General features: G+C 40.5%; 1 protein-coding gene across 1 annotated transcript in view; it reads left to right on the top strand.

Moving 5' to 3' along the window:
- The window catches only part of ATP13A4 (ATPase 13A4), a 123,390-nt gene that overhangs the window by 40,268 nt on the left and 68,640 nt on the right, over positions 1-14,482 (top strand). Inside the window, exons 3-5 of the mRNA XM_081087044.1 lie at positions 9,557-9,703; positions 13,557-13,627; positions 13,717-13,797. Of these exons, the coding sequence (XP_080943170.1) occupies positions 9,557-9,703; positions 13,557-13,627; positions 13,717-13,797 (299 nt within the window). The remainder of the gene's footprint in view (positions 1-9,556; positions 9,704-13,556; positions 13,628-13,716; positions 13,798-14,482) is intronic.

Here is a 14,482-nt window from a genome sequence, read left to right as displayed (position 1 = left end):
AGGATTTATTAACTGCCCTCCCCGTGGAGTTTCTAATTAATTAGGTTTGCATGTTTAACACTTTCTCAGTTGATACTAATGCTTCTGGTAAGACCATGCTTTGAGAAACACCGCTGTGGATAGTTATAACTCATGCTAATGAGCACACTTGGTTTTTTGGGAGAGGAATAGAAGCCTGGACATTTGCTTTATGGTTCAGCCAATATATATTTATATAGTCTCAAGGGGAATGATCCAGATTTATCCAAGTGTTGTAAGTCGTCTTTCTGTACAGAGCCTGGTTGTCTTCATGGAGCCAAGGTAGATGAAGGTTTGCTTTCTGTAGCTCCAAGTTGGGACAAAAGAACATATGGAAGACCACATATTTGGGATCTTTTCTTAGATCAACCCCTCCACATGAACTTAAGGACCTATGAGATCCTTATTTGCTGGCATAAAAGGAGGATTTGGAAAAGTACTTACATCTACCTCATGGTACTTCCTTTTCCCAGAATTAGTTCTCAGTGGGTGATGTTTTTGCTGCAACAGAAACCACCTCAGATTCAGAAAAGCTTTCTTCCTCTCGTAGCGCATCACCAGACTCTTCAGGTCTGAGAGCATCTGCTTGGATGAGCTATACTCTCTCAGGTTGCTGGCAGAGTCAAAACACGGATAAAAATAAGAGGAACTAAGCAGAAAATGGCAAGGGAAGGGAGGAAACTGAAAGAAATGGCAAGGAAGTTGGTAAAAGTAAAATGAAGAGGGGCAAAAGAGAGAGAAAGATCTTGTAAGAGTGAAAAAAAATAAAAATGTGTCAACCAACAGTCATTTGCAAACTATAAAGTTCATTATCGAACTTGTATATATATCCTGTACTAATAAAAGACAAACATGCAAATTGACCATACTTTCGCTACAACTTAAGGCATGCCCACCAGCCAATCAGAGTGACTATATGCAAATTAACCCAACCAAGATGGCGGCCGGCAGCCATGGAGCTGGAGCGAGTAGGAGGCTTGCTTGCTCCAGTGATGGAGGAAGCCAAGGTTCCCCACCTGCCGTGGCTCAGCTCTGAGTTCTACTGAAAGCAACAACGTTTCAATTATAGAAGGTAAACAAACCCCAGATACCTGCTTTCAGTTAGCCATGGCCACGGAGCTGGAGCGAGCAGGAGTGGGTTGCCCCTGGCGATGGAGGAAGCCAAGCTTTCCACAGGCCTCCGCTAAAGGCAACAAAGTTTCAATTATAGAAGGTAAATAAATCCCAGAATAAAAAAAGAAAAAGAAAAAAAAGAGAGGCTGGGAGCTTATGTCGCCAGGATGCTTGGCTAGCCTGAAAACGGCCCTCAGCCCCTCACCCAGACTGGCCAGGCACCCCAGTGGGGACCCTCCACCCTAAAAGGGGTGTGGCCAGCCTGAAAACAGCCATCAGCCCCTCACCCAGGCTGGCCAAACCTCCATAGGGTGAGGGTCCCCACGGGGTTGGACATCCTCCGAGGGGTCCCACATTGCAAGAGGGCATAGGCTGGGCTGAGGGACCCCCTGAGTGCACAAATTTTTGTGCACCGGGCCTCTAGTGCAGTGATGGTGAACCTATGACACACGTGTCAGAGGTGACATGCGAACTCATTTTTTTGGTTGATTTTTCTTTGTTAAATGGCATTTAAATATATAAAATAGATATTAAAAATATAAGTCTTTGTTTTACTATGGTTGCAAATATCAAAACACTTCTATATGTGACATGGCACCAGAGTTAAGTTAGGCTTTTTCAAAATGCTGACATGCTGAGCTCAAAAGGTTCACCATCACTGCTCTAGTGTGTGTGTGTGTGTATATATATATATATATATATATATATATATATATATATCCTATCTAATAAAAGAGAAACATGGTAATTAGTGTATGACCACTACCCTTCCCATTGGCTAATCAGGGAGATATGCAAATTAACTGCCAGCCAAGATGGCGGCCGGCAGCCAGGCAGCTGACGCGAACAGGGAGGCTTGCTTGCTTCAGTGACGGAGGGAGCCAAGTTTCCCCGCCTGCCTTGCCAGCCTCTCAGCTGCACTCTAAGCAACATTGTAACAAATATAGAAGCTAAACAAAACCCCAGGCTTCAGCCAGCAGGACCGCAACATTGTTTCAAATACAGAAGGGTAAACAAAGGCCAGAAACCTGCTTTCAGCAGCGGAGGCCTCATAGCTGGAGCCGAGCCTCAGAGCTAAAGCTTGCCCAGAATGAAAAAAAAAAGGAAAAAAGGACAGGTTGGGAGCTTCAGTCACCCGCCAGCCTGAAAATGGCCCTCAGCCCCTCACCCAGGCTGGCCAGGCACCCCAGTGGGGACCCCCACCCTAAAGGGTGTGTGACCAGCTGCAAACAGCCATCATCCCCTCACTCAGGCTGGCCAGGCACCCAAGCGGACCCCCACCCTGATCCAGGACACCCTTCAGGGCAAATCAGCTGGCCCCCACCCGTGCACCAGGCTTCTATCCTATATAGTAAAAGGGTAATATGCCTCCCAGCACCGGGATCAGCGGAGCCACGAGGCCTCCCAGCACCGGGATCAGCGTGACAGGGGGCAGCGCCCAAACCCCCTGATCACCCTGTGGCTCTGTGTGTGACAGGGGGCGTGACCACAATCTCCCTATCTGCCCTGCTCTGTTCCTGACAGGGGGGAGCTCCTCAACCCCCTGACCAGCCCTGCTCTGTGCATGACAAGGGGGAGCTCCCCAAACCCCTGATCGCCCTGTGGCTCTGTGTGTGATAGGGTGTGGCGCCCCAACCCCCTGATCGGCACTGCTCTGTGTGTGATAGGGGGCAGCACCCCAACCCCCCAATCAGCCCTTCTCTGAGCCCGACCAGGGACTGCACCTAGGGATTGGGCCTGCCCTCTGCCACCCAGGAGCAGGCCTAAGCCAGCAGGTCGTTATCTCCCGAGGGGTCCAAGACTGCAAGAGGGCACAGGCCGGGCTGAGGGACCTCCCCCCCCCCCAGTACACAAATTTTTGTGCACCGGGCCTCTAGTATATATATATTACTGCTCAAGCAACTCCATGAGCCTGCTGTACCAAAGAGCTTGTTGTAGACTAGGCACACACATATATACTGGCCCTGCTCATTGGATGCTGTGTCCTCCCCTAACTAGCCAGGAGAACTGGCATTCTCTCCTAGGACAGGAGACATGGAGAAGGTTTCCTGTGACTGAGAATCCCCAACTCCAATTGATATCCAATCAAGTCATCTCTCCTAGTTGCATGTTATCAGCTTTGCAACTGGACCTAGACCAGGAAGATTTAAAAAGTCATTGATGCCTCAGAGAGCTGCATTCTATTTTCCTGACTCTTTCTTAGCCCCTTTGCAAGTCTACTAAGCCCCTCTACCCTTTCACGGCCTTTCTCAAATAATCATAACAGCGAAAACCAGCTTCAATCTTGCCTTTTTCATCTTAATTTATTTTAATTTTTAATTACCTGCATTTGTGTGTCACTTAAAATGGATTCGAGTCTCTCTAAATAAATGAGATTCTAAATTAGACTTTATGTAATTAGGCAAGAACTTAATTATTCCTGAGCTTTAGATAAAAATAAGCATTGGGCACCAATAGCTTAAAAGTCTGCTGCTAGGTTATTTGCATTAAAATGACATATAAGGATATTTTATTTGAATTGTAGTACAATCATTGGACTATAAAGACTTACCATTGAGGACTAGATGCCTTGAAAATATGTTGTATATCTGTTATTTATGTTATTAAAAATCAGGTCTTGATACTTATCATCAATCTCACACTGGTAAGATTACAGATCATTATCACAGATGCTGATTAGGTAGCAATTTCTTAACATTTTAAAAAAAGTCATAATGCACTGACTGAAAGTCTTTAGTACCCTGTTTATTTTCAGTTCCCCTTCTCATATTAAGTGCCTTTATGAGTGAGATTTTTCCAAAAGATAAGAGCAATTACATTTTTATTTTATAATTTTAAAAGTGACATTTTATTCATTATTCATCTACTTTTGAATTTTAACCAATATCTCTAGCAATGTCATATTTCTATGCAAATAACATGATTTATATTCACTGGCATTTTGAATTCTGATGCTCCTATGATTTCCATAGTTTTCATCTTTATTATAATAACAAACACATTTTTCCCTTCACTGTCATTGTATGTCACATGTTGTCAAAGACTCATGTTGTGCAGAGAAGGACTTAGTGATGATTGGTTATTAGGCCTGACCAAAGGAATTTAGTTTCAATGTTTTAATAATAGGAGCATTTTTCCTTCCATTTCACCTAAAGATGCCAGTGCTAGAGGGCTTTTGTTTGCCAAGTCAGAAATTCTGTGAATCAGCAGTGCAAATGTGATCTAAAGTCCACAAGCCCACCAGGCTATTCATCAGCCACAAGGATTTGTAGCCATGTTTCCTGGATCTCTTACCTCCTCTCCACTCTCCTCCTCTGCGACCTGGTGTCTCCAAGCCCAGGCTTCCCACATCAACACCATTTTCTATGTTTTGTCTATAGTTTCACTCATAACATTTTATCTTATATTCCCTATCTCCTCTATTTGTTCATTCTTATTTATTTATTCAATAAATATTCATTGATCTCTAATCATATCTCAGACATTTTTATAAGCATTGGGAATACAGCTATGAACAAAACAGACAGAAATACCTGTCCTTTCAGAGTGACATTCTGGTGAGGAGTCAACTCAAGCACACATACATCTGCACATACATGCACACACTCATACACATATATTCTCTGTAGAGTAAATGTAGAAAGTAGGTATTCTATCTCTACTTATTCAACCCTATTCATTCATCTGCCATATACTACCTTCTCTATTAAGTCTTTGTTGATCCATTCTCTGCCCCAGTTCTGGAGGGAATTTCATTCGCTTTTAGTTCTGTATTTTTATCTTTGACTGCTATAATGATTTTAGCAGTCTACTTTATATTAAAATGGCATTCACTTTACATCTTATAAAATAGCATTTCATTGATTATTTTATTTAATTCTTATACTAACCTTGGAAAATGGGCATTATCATCTCTATTTTACAGATGAACAAGAAACTTTGACAAATAGTAAATGTCAGCCAGGTGCCTCCCTACCTCCCTTTCCCCCTCCTTCATAAATTTGATGAGCACAGATTGTGTGCCAGCCACAGTGGTAGCTCATGGCCGAGGGCAGAGGTATAACAATGAGTAAAATCAGGGTTTTTGACATCATGGAGATCACTACACAAATACATGTAAAAATTCCAACTGTTCTAAGTACTACCTAGGAAAGTTTCATGGATAGACTTTCCTGAGCTCCAACAGATATTAAGAGTTCAAAGAGATGGTGGAGAGGAACACATGAGAAATAGTCCATGTAAATGGAATAGGTGGACAAAGAACTTGAACCTGTCTCCTGACTCAAAATCCAGAGTTGTTTTCTATGCCGCATTTCTTTTTATAGCTTTTTCTTCTATTAGTTTATAAGCTTTTGAACACAATAACCATGGCTTACTTTTCATTCCTCACAGCACCTAGCACATGGCTCCAGCTGGGGGTGTTAAATACTTATTTAATTCCACTTATTAATTCCATTAAATAAATATAATTGAATCTGTAATAAATGGTTTCATGTTTTCTACCAGCACTGTATTACAAAGACACTAAAATGAAACATCAAGACTGAGGAAGTAAGAGAAGATAATATCATGTCTCCTTTAAGTACACATTCCCTCTTCTGAATCCTCTTCCCCCCTCCCTCTATTTCAACCTGGCTTTTCCTTAAACATTTAGCTGGAAATACCAGAGATGCTGTGGGTTGGCCTTTCAGAAATGATTCTATATTCAGACAAATAGTTTTGAGACCATTATCCTTTATAAGGCAGTACAACTTATTTTGTGATTTACAGTTTGCAAAGTATTTGCATATATATTGTCTCATTTGGCCTTTACTGGTAGAGGTTACTTTCCCCCCACTTTACAGATGGAGGCAAAGAGAAGTTAAGAGAAATGCTCAGGAATCCTAGCTGTACATAATGAAAGCAGAGCCTCTACTGAAAGTTGAACTAGAGTCTAAACTGGAGATCTTATTACTCCCTGTCCAGGGACAAACTCTCCAAAGGTATACTGTGAAGGGGTTTAAGAGTAAAGAGTGGAGTCTGAGTGCTTGGACTTGATTCCCAGTGTTTCTCTCCTGACCTGCCTTGGGCAATACGTTAGCTTGGGCTGGCAAAACAGAATATCACAGATGGTTCCTTAAACAGCAGCAATTTCTCACTGTTCTGGAAGAGAGAAGTCCAAGATCAAGATTGGCAGGGTTGGTTTCTGGTGAGAACTTTCTTCCTGGCTTGCAGACTGCCAGGTGCGTTCTCTCTGTGTTCTCACATGAGACGGAGAGCTCTGGTGTCTGCCTCTTATAAACCCTGTGGATTAGGGTGACACCCTTATGACCTCCCTTAATGCCCCCCTTAAGGGCCCTATCTGAAAACGCAGGCACATTGGGGACAGGGCCTCAACATATGAATTTTGGGGAAATCAGTTTATAATAGACAAGATACTCACCCCCTTTCTGCCTCCTTTTCCTCTTCAGTTAGGTGGGGCTAACAATAGTACCTCCCTCACGGTCATGGGGACTAAATGAAGTGGGATGTTGTAAGCACTGAGATGAAACTACGCCTGGCTTACAGGTGTTCCATGGCTATTGGTTACTACACACATTTTTTAACGAATTTAAACTTTTTATTGATTACTTAACTACATAATGCGTCTCCAGATATTTAAGAAAATGATTGTAAAACAAATAAGTCCAAAACACCAGTCTCTCTGGAAACATGTGCTGAGTTGTTTGGGGTTTTCTTTTTTGCACACACACATAAACACAGCCTTATGTAACAACCCTGCTTTGGCACTCAATGCATTCATTTTTTTTTTTGTCTACATGTCCCAGGAATATTGAGAAAATAATTAGTGTGAGATTTTTTTCCAATGCTTAAAACCATTTCTCTATCTTTTATAACTAAATCCTAGGTTTTAGCCAATGTCAACTTTTTCCAGCTAGGCGACTTTGGGATTACGAGGCCGTGCCGATTGGAGTATCAATGGGCCTGGCCAAGAGGGGGAAAGAGAAAAAACAAAAGAGAGATACTTAATAACAGAAAGAGTGGTTTGCCACCAAAGTTATGGGTCTTTACAGGTAGCACAGTGTTTTAGAAAGATCCTGAGACATGTAAGTTATTACTTCATCTATAATTCTCTACTTCACTTCAGCGAAAGTTCACCTTTTTAGCATTGCAATGTCTCCATCTCCAAGGGAAAGGTTCTGATTTCCTAAGGTCTCCTAAACCATTGAGTGGGTTATTTTTCCTTTTAAAGGCAAATTCAGAAGTATATTTTTTGTGTGGAGAAAACTCTTATTCAAGGGGATAAGTCACAGCATTGGCCTGAACTTTAGGTGACTGTTATCCTGCCTTTAAATTCCAAGAGATGAAGTGCTCAGAGCAAAGATTGAAAGAAGATAAGCAAGGTCACTCATTTCACTCAAAGATAAAAGCTCACCTGGCATTTTCAGGTGTAGGAAGTGCAAGGCCATGGGAAATAAAAAAAAAAAAATGCCCATGTTTCCTTCTCCATCTTTCTGTCTAGGTCAAGCATAAGTCCTCTGTGTACATCCAATTCTTCGAAATGCACTCTTGAATTATTTTAACATCTACTCTTTTAGAGCTCAAGGACTGATCTCATTAATTCTCTTGAGAAAGAGAAGCAACAGTCTAGCTTTGCGGGCAGTGTGGATTATTTGTATTACAAAGCATACAAAGCAATTATTTAAGGTAGTAGCTGCTCTGGCGCATTTAGGTATTTCACAAATCATTAACTGCTCGAGAGAGCTGAGAAACAGACTGAAATGGAAATAGCCATTTCCAAGTGATGATTTTTTTTTCCAAGATAGGAAAAATAATAGACTCCAAGCTCCTGCTGCCTCTTTAGCCTAGAATACTCCTTTCCTCTCTTTAAGTTTCACGCGGCTAGATCTCAACCATCCATTTAGGGTCTAATTCAAAGTTTTGGAACCTCCCTAATTTCTTTGAGTGACCTGCCTCCTAACCCATCAGGATACAGAGATTCTTACCACACTAGTAATATGTCCCTATTGCACTGCCCTTTGCCTTATCACTCCCATTGGGCTGTGGGTGGGGCTGTGTCTGTGCTCCAGCCAGGCCTAGCACAGAGTGTGTGTTTGTGTGTGCGCAGTCAGCTCAGACATTGTTCATGAAAAGAGTGGGTGTGGTAGAGACAGTTCCCAGCTCTGACCTACATTCCCCAGGCATCATATTATTTCTCAGGCGTGACTTTCCCTGCTATCCTTCCTAGCTCTTGTGGTTCACCAGGCATCCAAGTAGATTTTATGTGTGTCATTTACCCCTCCTGATAACAGCCACTGTTATTATCACATCAGTATATAATGGACCACTGTGGTACCTGTTACGCCATTCAGCGCTGCTCCCTCTAGTTTTCTTCTGTGATGAAGTCATCAGTGATCTGCAAAGGGAAGTAGCTTCAGTGAGGGTCATGAAAGAAAGTACCTTCTCCAGTCTTACCTGTGCTGATGTCTTGACAATCGCCTTTGGGCATGTTCAGTCCATGCATTTAGTCCTTTTTTTTTTTTTTTTTTCATTCATTCTCAGACTGCTGGTTGCAGTTGTCCACATGGATGGGATATGAAGGTCTTTGCCTTCAATATAGTCTAGATCAGTGGTTCTCAACCTGTGGGTCATGACCCCTTTGGCAGTCAAACGACCCTTTCATAGGGGTCACCTAAGACCATCCTGCATATCAGATATTTACATTACGATTCATAACAGTAGCAACATTACAGTTTTGAAGTAGCAACAAAAATAATGTTATGGTTGGGTCACAACATGAGGAACTGTATTTAAAGGGCCAGAAGGCTGAGAACCACTGATCTAGATAAACTAGGAGAATATAAAACAGAAAGTGATTAGGGGCACAAAAGTGGAACAGTTAGAATCTTCTGGAGTTAGTACAGTGACAGCCCTCTGTGACTCTCTCCCACCCCAGATTCCATCCCTACCCTCACTCCTTGAATGGGTGTTAAAGGGGCTGTTCTGGAAGTGGTAGAATTTAAGGTAAGCTTGGAAACATGGGCAGAGTTTCGATGACCTGGGTTCCTCACCCTCAGAAACTCAAAGAAACCCTTTAGAATACTTGCTTCCCCCCCCCCCCCTTTGACATTTTGCATCTGGCTACAGCCTGTGGTTGGAGGGTAATAGGAAAAAGCAGCTCTGACCTGAGAATCAACCTCTCGACTCTCATGCTCTGTTGTGTGTGCCAGTGCTTCCTATCTATGTCCTCAGTGAGTGATGACAAGAGTCTTTCCCTCGGGGCTCTATATCTACCGGCTTTCAAAGGTATATAATTCTGTCTAGAATACTGATTAGTTCCACAAATATATAGAATTATATTGAAATGATGTTTTTTTAGGTTGATTTTTAACCTGATGACATCTCTTAACTTCATGGGGGTTTGTTTTGATGTCTATTTCCCCAGGATGAATTCCAAACCTATTCTCGGAAAAAGGTAATGTGGATCTACCTGTCAGCATTAAACAGCGCATTTGGTCTCACTCCTGACCACCCTCTCATTACAGATGAGGAGTGTCTCATAAATAGAGCTATAAGAAAGCCAGAACTGAAGGTAAGTACATTCATGGTTACTGCTGAGGCTAGAAAATTTTAATCCTCCCCCCCCCAAAAAAAAGTAAGATTAAATTCAGATCCTCCACTGTGTTACTTTTCAGTTGACAGTGTAGATCATTTAAATGGTTATGACAACCTTGGACCACCTCTAATTCTGCCCACCTCTAATATTAATTGCTAATAAATTGAGGTATACCACGATTAATATGATGCCATGTATATAGTAGATGCTCAGTACATATTAGCTCTTAGTAGAATCAAGCCCTGTATAATAATCTATGTAACAGAGTTTATTTTGCAATGTTGTTAATCACCAGGAATAGCCCAGGAGTTACCTGCAAGATGACCTTATTTTGAGTCTGTCATTCAAATGTGTTTGAGTTATTTCCACCTCTCCATATTAGATGAGCACTGCTTGGATTAGGACTAGTTAACATTCATATTAAAATATTTTATATGACTGACCATTTTCTCTTGTGTGTGTTTGTGTGTGTGTGTGTGTGTGTGTGTGTGTAAACAGCGGTTTAAATTAGTTTTATGAGCTCCAGGTCAATTTTAAAAAATAACAACAGTCAATTGTTGAACAGTTTCTGTATTGTTAATTATTATTACTCAAAATCAAAAGAGGTCAAGCACCTCCAACTAACAATTGTTTAATCTGTTAAGTGGCCACTCACCTGGAGAAATAAACATCCCAAATCACCCTTATGGACATGGCCTCAGAGTATGATTAAGCTCTGGCATCTTTAACTGTATCAGACAAATAAGTGGACAAATGAAGGAATGCTCAAGTAAAGAATCAAAATATGAGGAAGGGGCAGAGATCTTGGATTGGAACATTCTGGTACCCAGGCTTGATATCTTCATTTACTAGCATAAAGCACAGGGACTTTGGCTAGTTACTGCCTTTCTGAGCTTTGAGTTTCTTAATTTGTAAAATAAGAGTAGTTACTTCATCTTTGCCTGTTTCTCAGGACGGTTTGATCCTAAAAGGAGAAGAAGGATATTAAGGTGATTTATATTCATAAAGGACTGAAACTTTCATTAAAATTAGAGATGTCACAGGCTCAGCCATGACAACACTGATGGCAATAACAAAGACAACAAAACGAAAATGATAACCAGTCAGGGCCTTTTAGGGGGAGTTTGGAGACTGCAGCTAAAAACTTTGTCAAGTTTGCGAACATAAGCTAAGAGAGACTCTATAAACCATCTTGTAGGACTGCATGCAATATTGAAACCCAGGGTCTAACCTGTTCAACAGGATGTTCTTACAACATATTCCAATAAGAAACGAAGAGCAGGAAGCCCAGGGAGGGGAAGCTTCCTGGATCTGAGCTGAAAGAGGAAATTCACCCTGCAGCAGATCCCTGATTTCCTAATTACTACTTTTTTGGTCTCAAATTCCAGGAAATGGGCAAATAAACTCCACCTCTAGCAAATATAATGCTTATCCTCTTACCAGCCTAGAGCCTAGAAGGTGATGAGGGAAGCAGAGAAACTCTAGGCAGAGATATTTCCTGCTAGGGGAATCTCAAAGGTATTTAAACGGTCTATGACAGAGTCATTCTTCTTACTCTGAAGAATGGCTTTAGAAATTGTCAGGAGTTAATGGAATTTCTTTTTTCTGGCCTGAGGTAAAACTTATCAGTAACCTCTTTATTCCTCATTATTGCTGCCTTCCTCTGCTGATGTTTTGTGTCCAATATGTTTTATAAATTTCTCAATCTCAGTTTGTGGTTTCACAGCCTCTTGACCCATGTTTGCTAACTTGGCAGTAGCCTCACATTCTACCGTCATTTGTCCTTTAAAATTTTTCCAACATGAATTTTGAACTTATAGACTTAATAAAGTAGGGAACCCTCCCTTTATACAATTCCTGGAAGTTAAGGGATTTTCAGAACTTCTGAGACTAGCCTGATTATTAGGTTATTTGAGAAACTGGACTTGGGGCCAGCTGGGCTTGAGTTTGAATTCTAGCCTTGCTTCTTTATAGCTTCAATCTTGGACAAGTTACTTAATCAAAATGAACTTTGGAGGTGAAGTGAAGATGAAAATAATATCTGTCCTACCACAGGGTGATGAAAAAGACTAAAGAGGATGTTCAAAAAGCTCCCAAGTACTCATAAACAGTAGCTATGATTATCATCCAGCTCCATTAGCAAAATTGCAGGGAATATGGGAAAGGAAAAGAAGATGTTAGGCAAGAAATTTGAGTTTCAAAGATGGGCCATGACAACTATCATAATCTGTGCTGGTTACTTTCAAATACTCTTCTTCACTCTAACTTGCAACTTGTGAAGGAGAAAGAATCATTTTCAGTAGCAATTAATTCAAACCTTATGCTCAAAATCAATTGGAAAATAGGATTTATTTTTAAAAGATATTATGCAACCAACCTCATTGAAATACACCCATTCTGTAAAAACAAAAAGTGCAGCATTTAACATTCTTACTTGGAAACTAAAAATGTGTGTGTGTGTGTGTGTGTGTGTGTGCATGCTTACATGCATGCACTGTGTACCTTCACATGTATTTATTGAATAGAATTCAGAGATTCATTTGAGGTAGCCCAGGTCTTGGAGCTGAGGAATTTAAACTCTATGTCTAATTGACATGTGGTGTACAAAACATTCTTTCTTTTATTTAATAAAAAATGTATTGAGCACTTATTATGTACCAGCTATATACTTTTCCCAGTTTTAGTATTTATCTAATTGTTATGTTGACTATAATATTTGTATGTATAGGACATGTTCAAAGGAGTGGCAATGGAACTCAATAATGATCTGACCTTGACTTATTCACCAAAAAACTGAGGTGCAGAGACATCTAGTTGAAGTTCTCAAGGACACAATTATTAGAGTAGCTAAAGTCCTACATACCTCATCTAGCATTTAAGGCAGTACTATCTGATCTTGTTTATTTTTCCTTCCTTTCCTTCCTTCCTTTCTCCCTTTTTTCCTTTCTCTCTCTCTCTCTCTCTCTCTCTCTCTCTCTCTCTCTCTCTCTCTCTCTCTCTTTCCGTCTCTCTCATTAATCCTCACCAGAGAATATTTTTTCATTGATTTTTTTAGGAAGAGTAGAAAAGAAAGGGAAAGACAGAGAGAAACATCAATGTGAGAGAAACACATCAATTGGTTGTCTCCTGCACAAGCCCTGGGGAGGAGCCTGCAACCAAGGTACATGTCCTTGACTGGAATCGAGCCAGGGATCCTTTTGGCCTGCAGGCTGACACTCTATCCATGGAGCCAAACAGGCTAGGGCTGAGTTTTATTTATCTTTCCACCCTCCTTCTCCATTTATTAAACAGGCACACTGACTTGCCCCTCTTCCACAACTATCTTGTGCATAATGTCTTTGAAATGCTCTCTTGCCATCTCATCTGAGCAAAATTCTTCCAGTCTTTCAAGGCCGCAGCTCAGATGTTATTTTCTCCACGATGCCTCTGTCACCTGCCTTCTCCATATTTCTATAGTATTTCAATACTATATTTTTACTTTTTTAAATTTCTTTGACTTATTCATATTTGATGGTATGGTATAGTTTGCTTTGTAATGTATTTTCTTTCCTTGTTAGGTTATAAGGTAGTGGAATGCAGAGACTGAGTTTTATTCAGATACTTATCCATATAATAGACCCAAGATTCAGGTTGTTTGAATGATGACTTCTAATGAAGAATGCCATTTGTGTAGTTGGAAAGGATAAGACAAGTTAGGAAAAGATAAAATCTTAAATACCCATAGTAGGGCTCTATCTTTGCTTCTCCCACAAATGCTTCTTTAGCCATTAAACGTCGTATATATGCTGATCCTCAAACAAGAGACTTTCTTAGTACTTTTCTTTTGTAGGTGAGATACATAAAAGTGCAGAAAATAAGATATGTTTGGAACAACTTAGAAGGACAGTTCCAGAAAATTGGGTAAGTTGTTTTAACAATTGCAAACAAAGAAAAATATTATCTCAAAAATATTACTGCTAAATATATCTTTCTCATTATTATTATTTTAGCTCTTTGGAAGACTGGCTCAGCTCTGCCAAGATACATCTAAAATTTGGATCAGGTCTAACAAGAGAAGAGCAAGAGATTAGGTACCATGCATATTGTTATCTACACCTATTCAAAAGGATTCCTACCCGTTAGCCAAATAGATACGTTAATCATCATCTTAACTGATCAACATCAGAAAACATTATAATGCTCTCCTTAGTTTTATTGAATCAAATGCTTTTACATATGTTATTTCACCTTATCAGAGTAGCTTTGTGAGGCAGGTAGAACAGATACCTCATTCATCCCAACATAACAGATGAGAAATCTGAGCCTAAGAGAGGTTTAATGATCTGCACAAGAGCACACAGATGGGGAATGATAAAGAACTGAGTCTCACACTTCTGACTGTAGGTTTGGTGCTCTTTCTTTCTACACAAGTCTTCTAAGGTTATTATTATAATAAGGTTGAGCCAGTTTTGACTGCAATCAGGAAATATATATTATCCTATGATAACATAGTTAAGTAAAAATTGTGGAGTGGCAGAAGAATACCATGCAAGACATACAGCTCCACAATTCTAAATCACTTACTAGGCAAAGAAGTTCTAGGAAAGGCATTGGATTGAATATCAGGAACCTGTCACTAATTCACCCTGTGGCTTTGAGCAAATAGTTTCTCTTGTCTGGGCTTTAGTTTCCTAATGGTTAAAAGGGGGAGGAGAACTCTATAAAGGCCTTGCTGGTCCTAAGTTCCTGTGATTCTCACATTCCCCTACACCCCAT

The sequence above is a fragment of the Myotis nattereri genome (assembly GCF_964212035.1).
Source record: "Myotis nattereri genome assembly, chromosome: 3".
In the NCBI taxonomy this organism is placed as follows: Eukaryota; Metazoa; Chordata; class Mammalia; order Chiroptera; family Vespertilionidae; genus Myotis; species Myotis nattereri.
The sequence above is the reverse complement of the archived record's forward strand: the minus strand, read 5'-3'. Positions and strand labels throughout refer to the sequence as shown.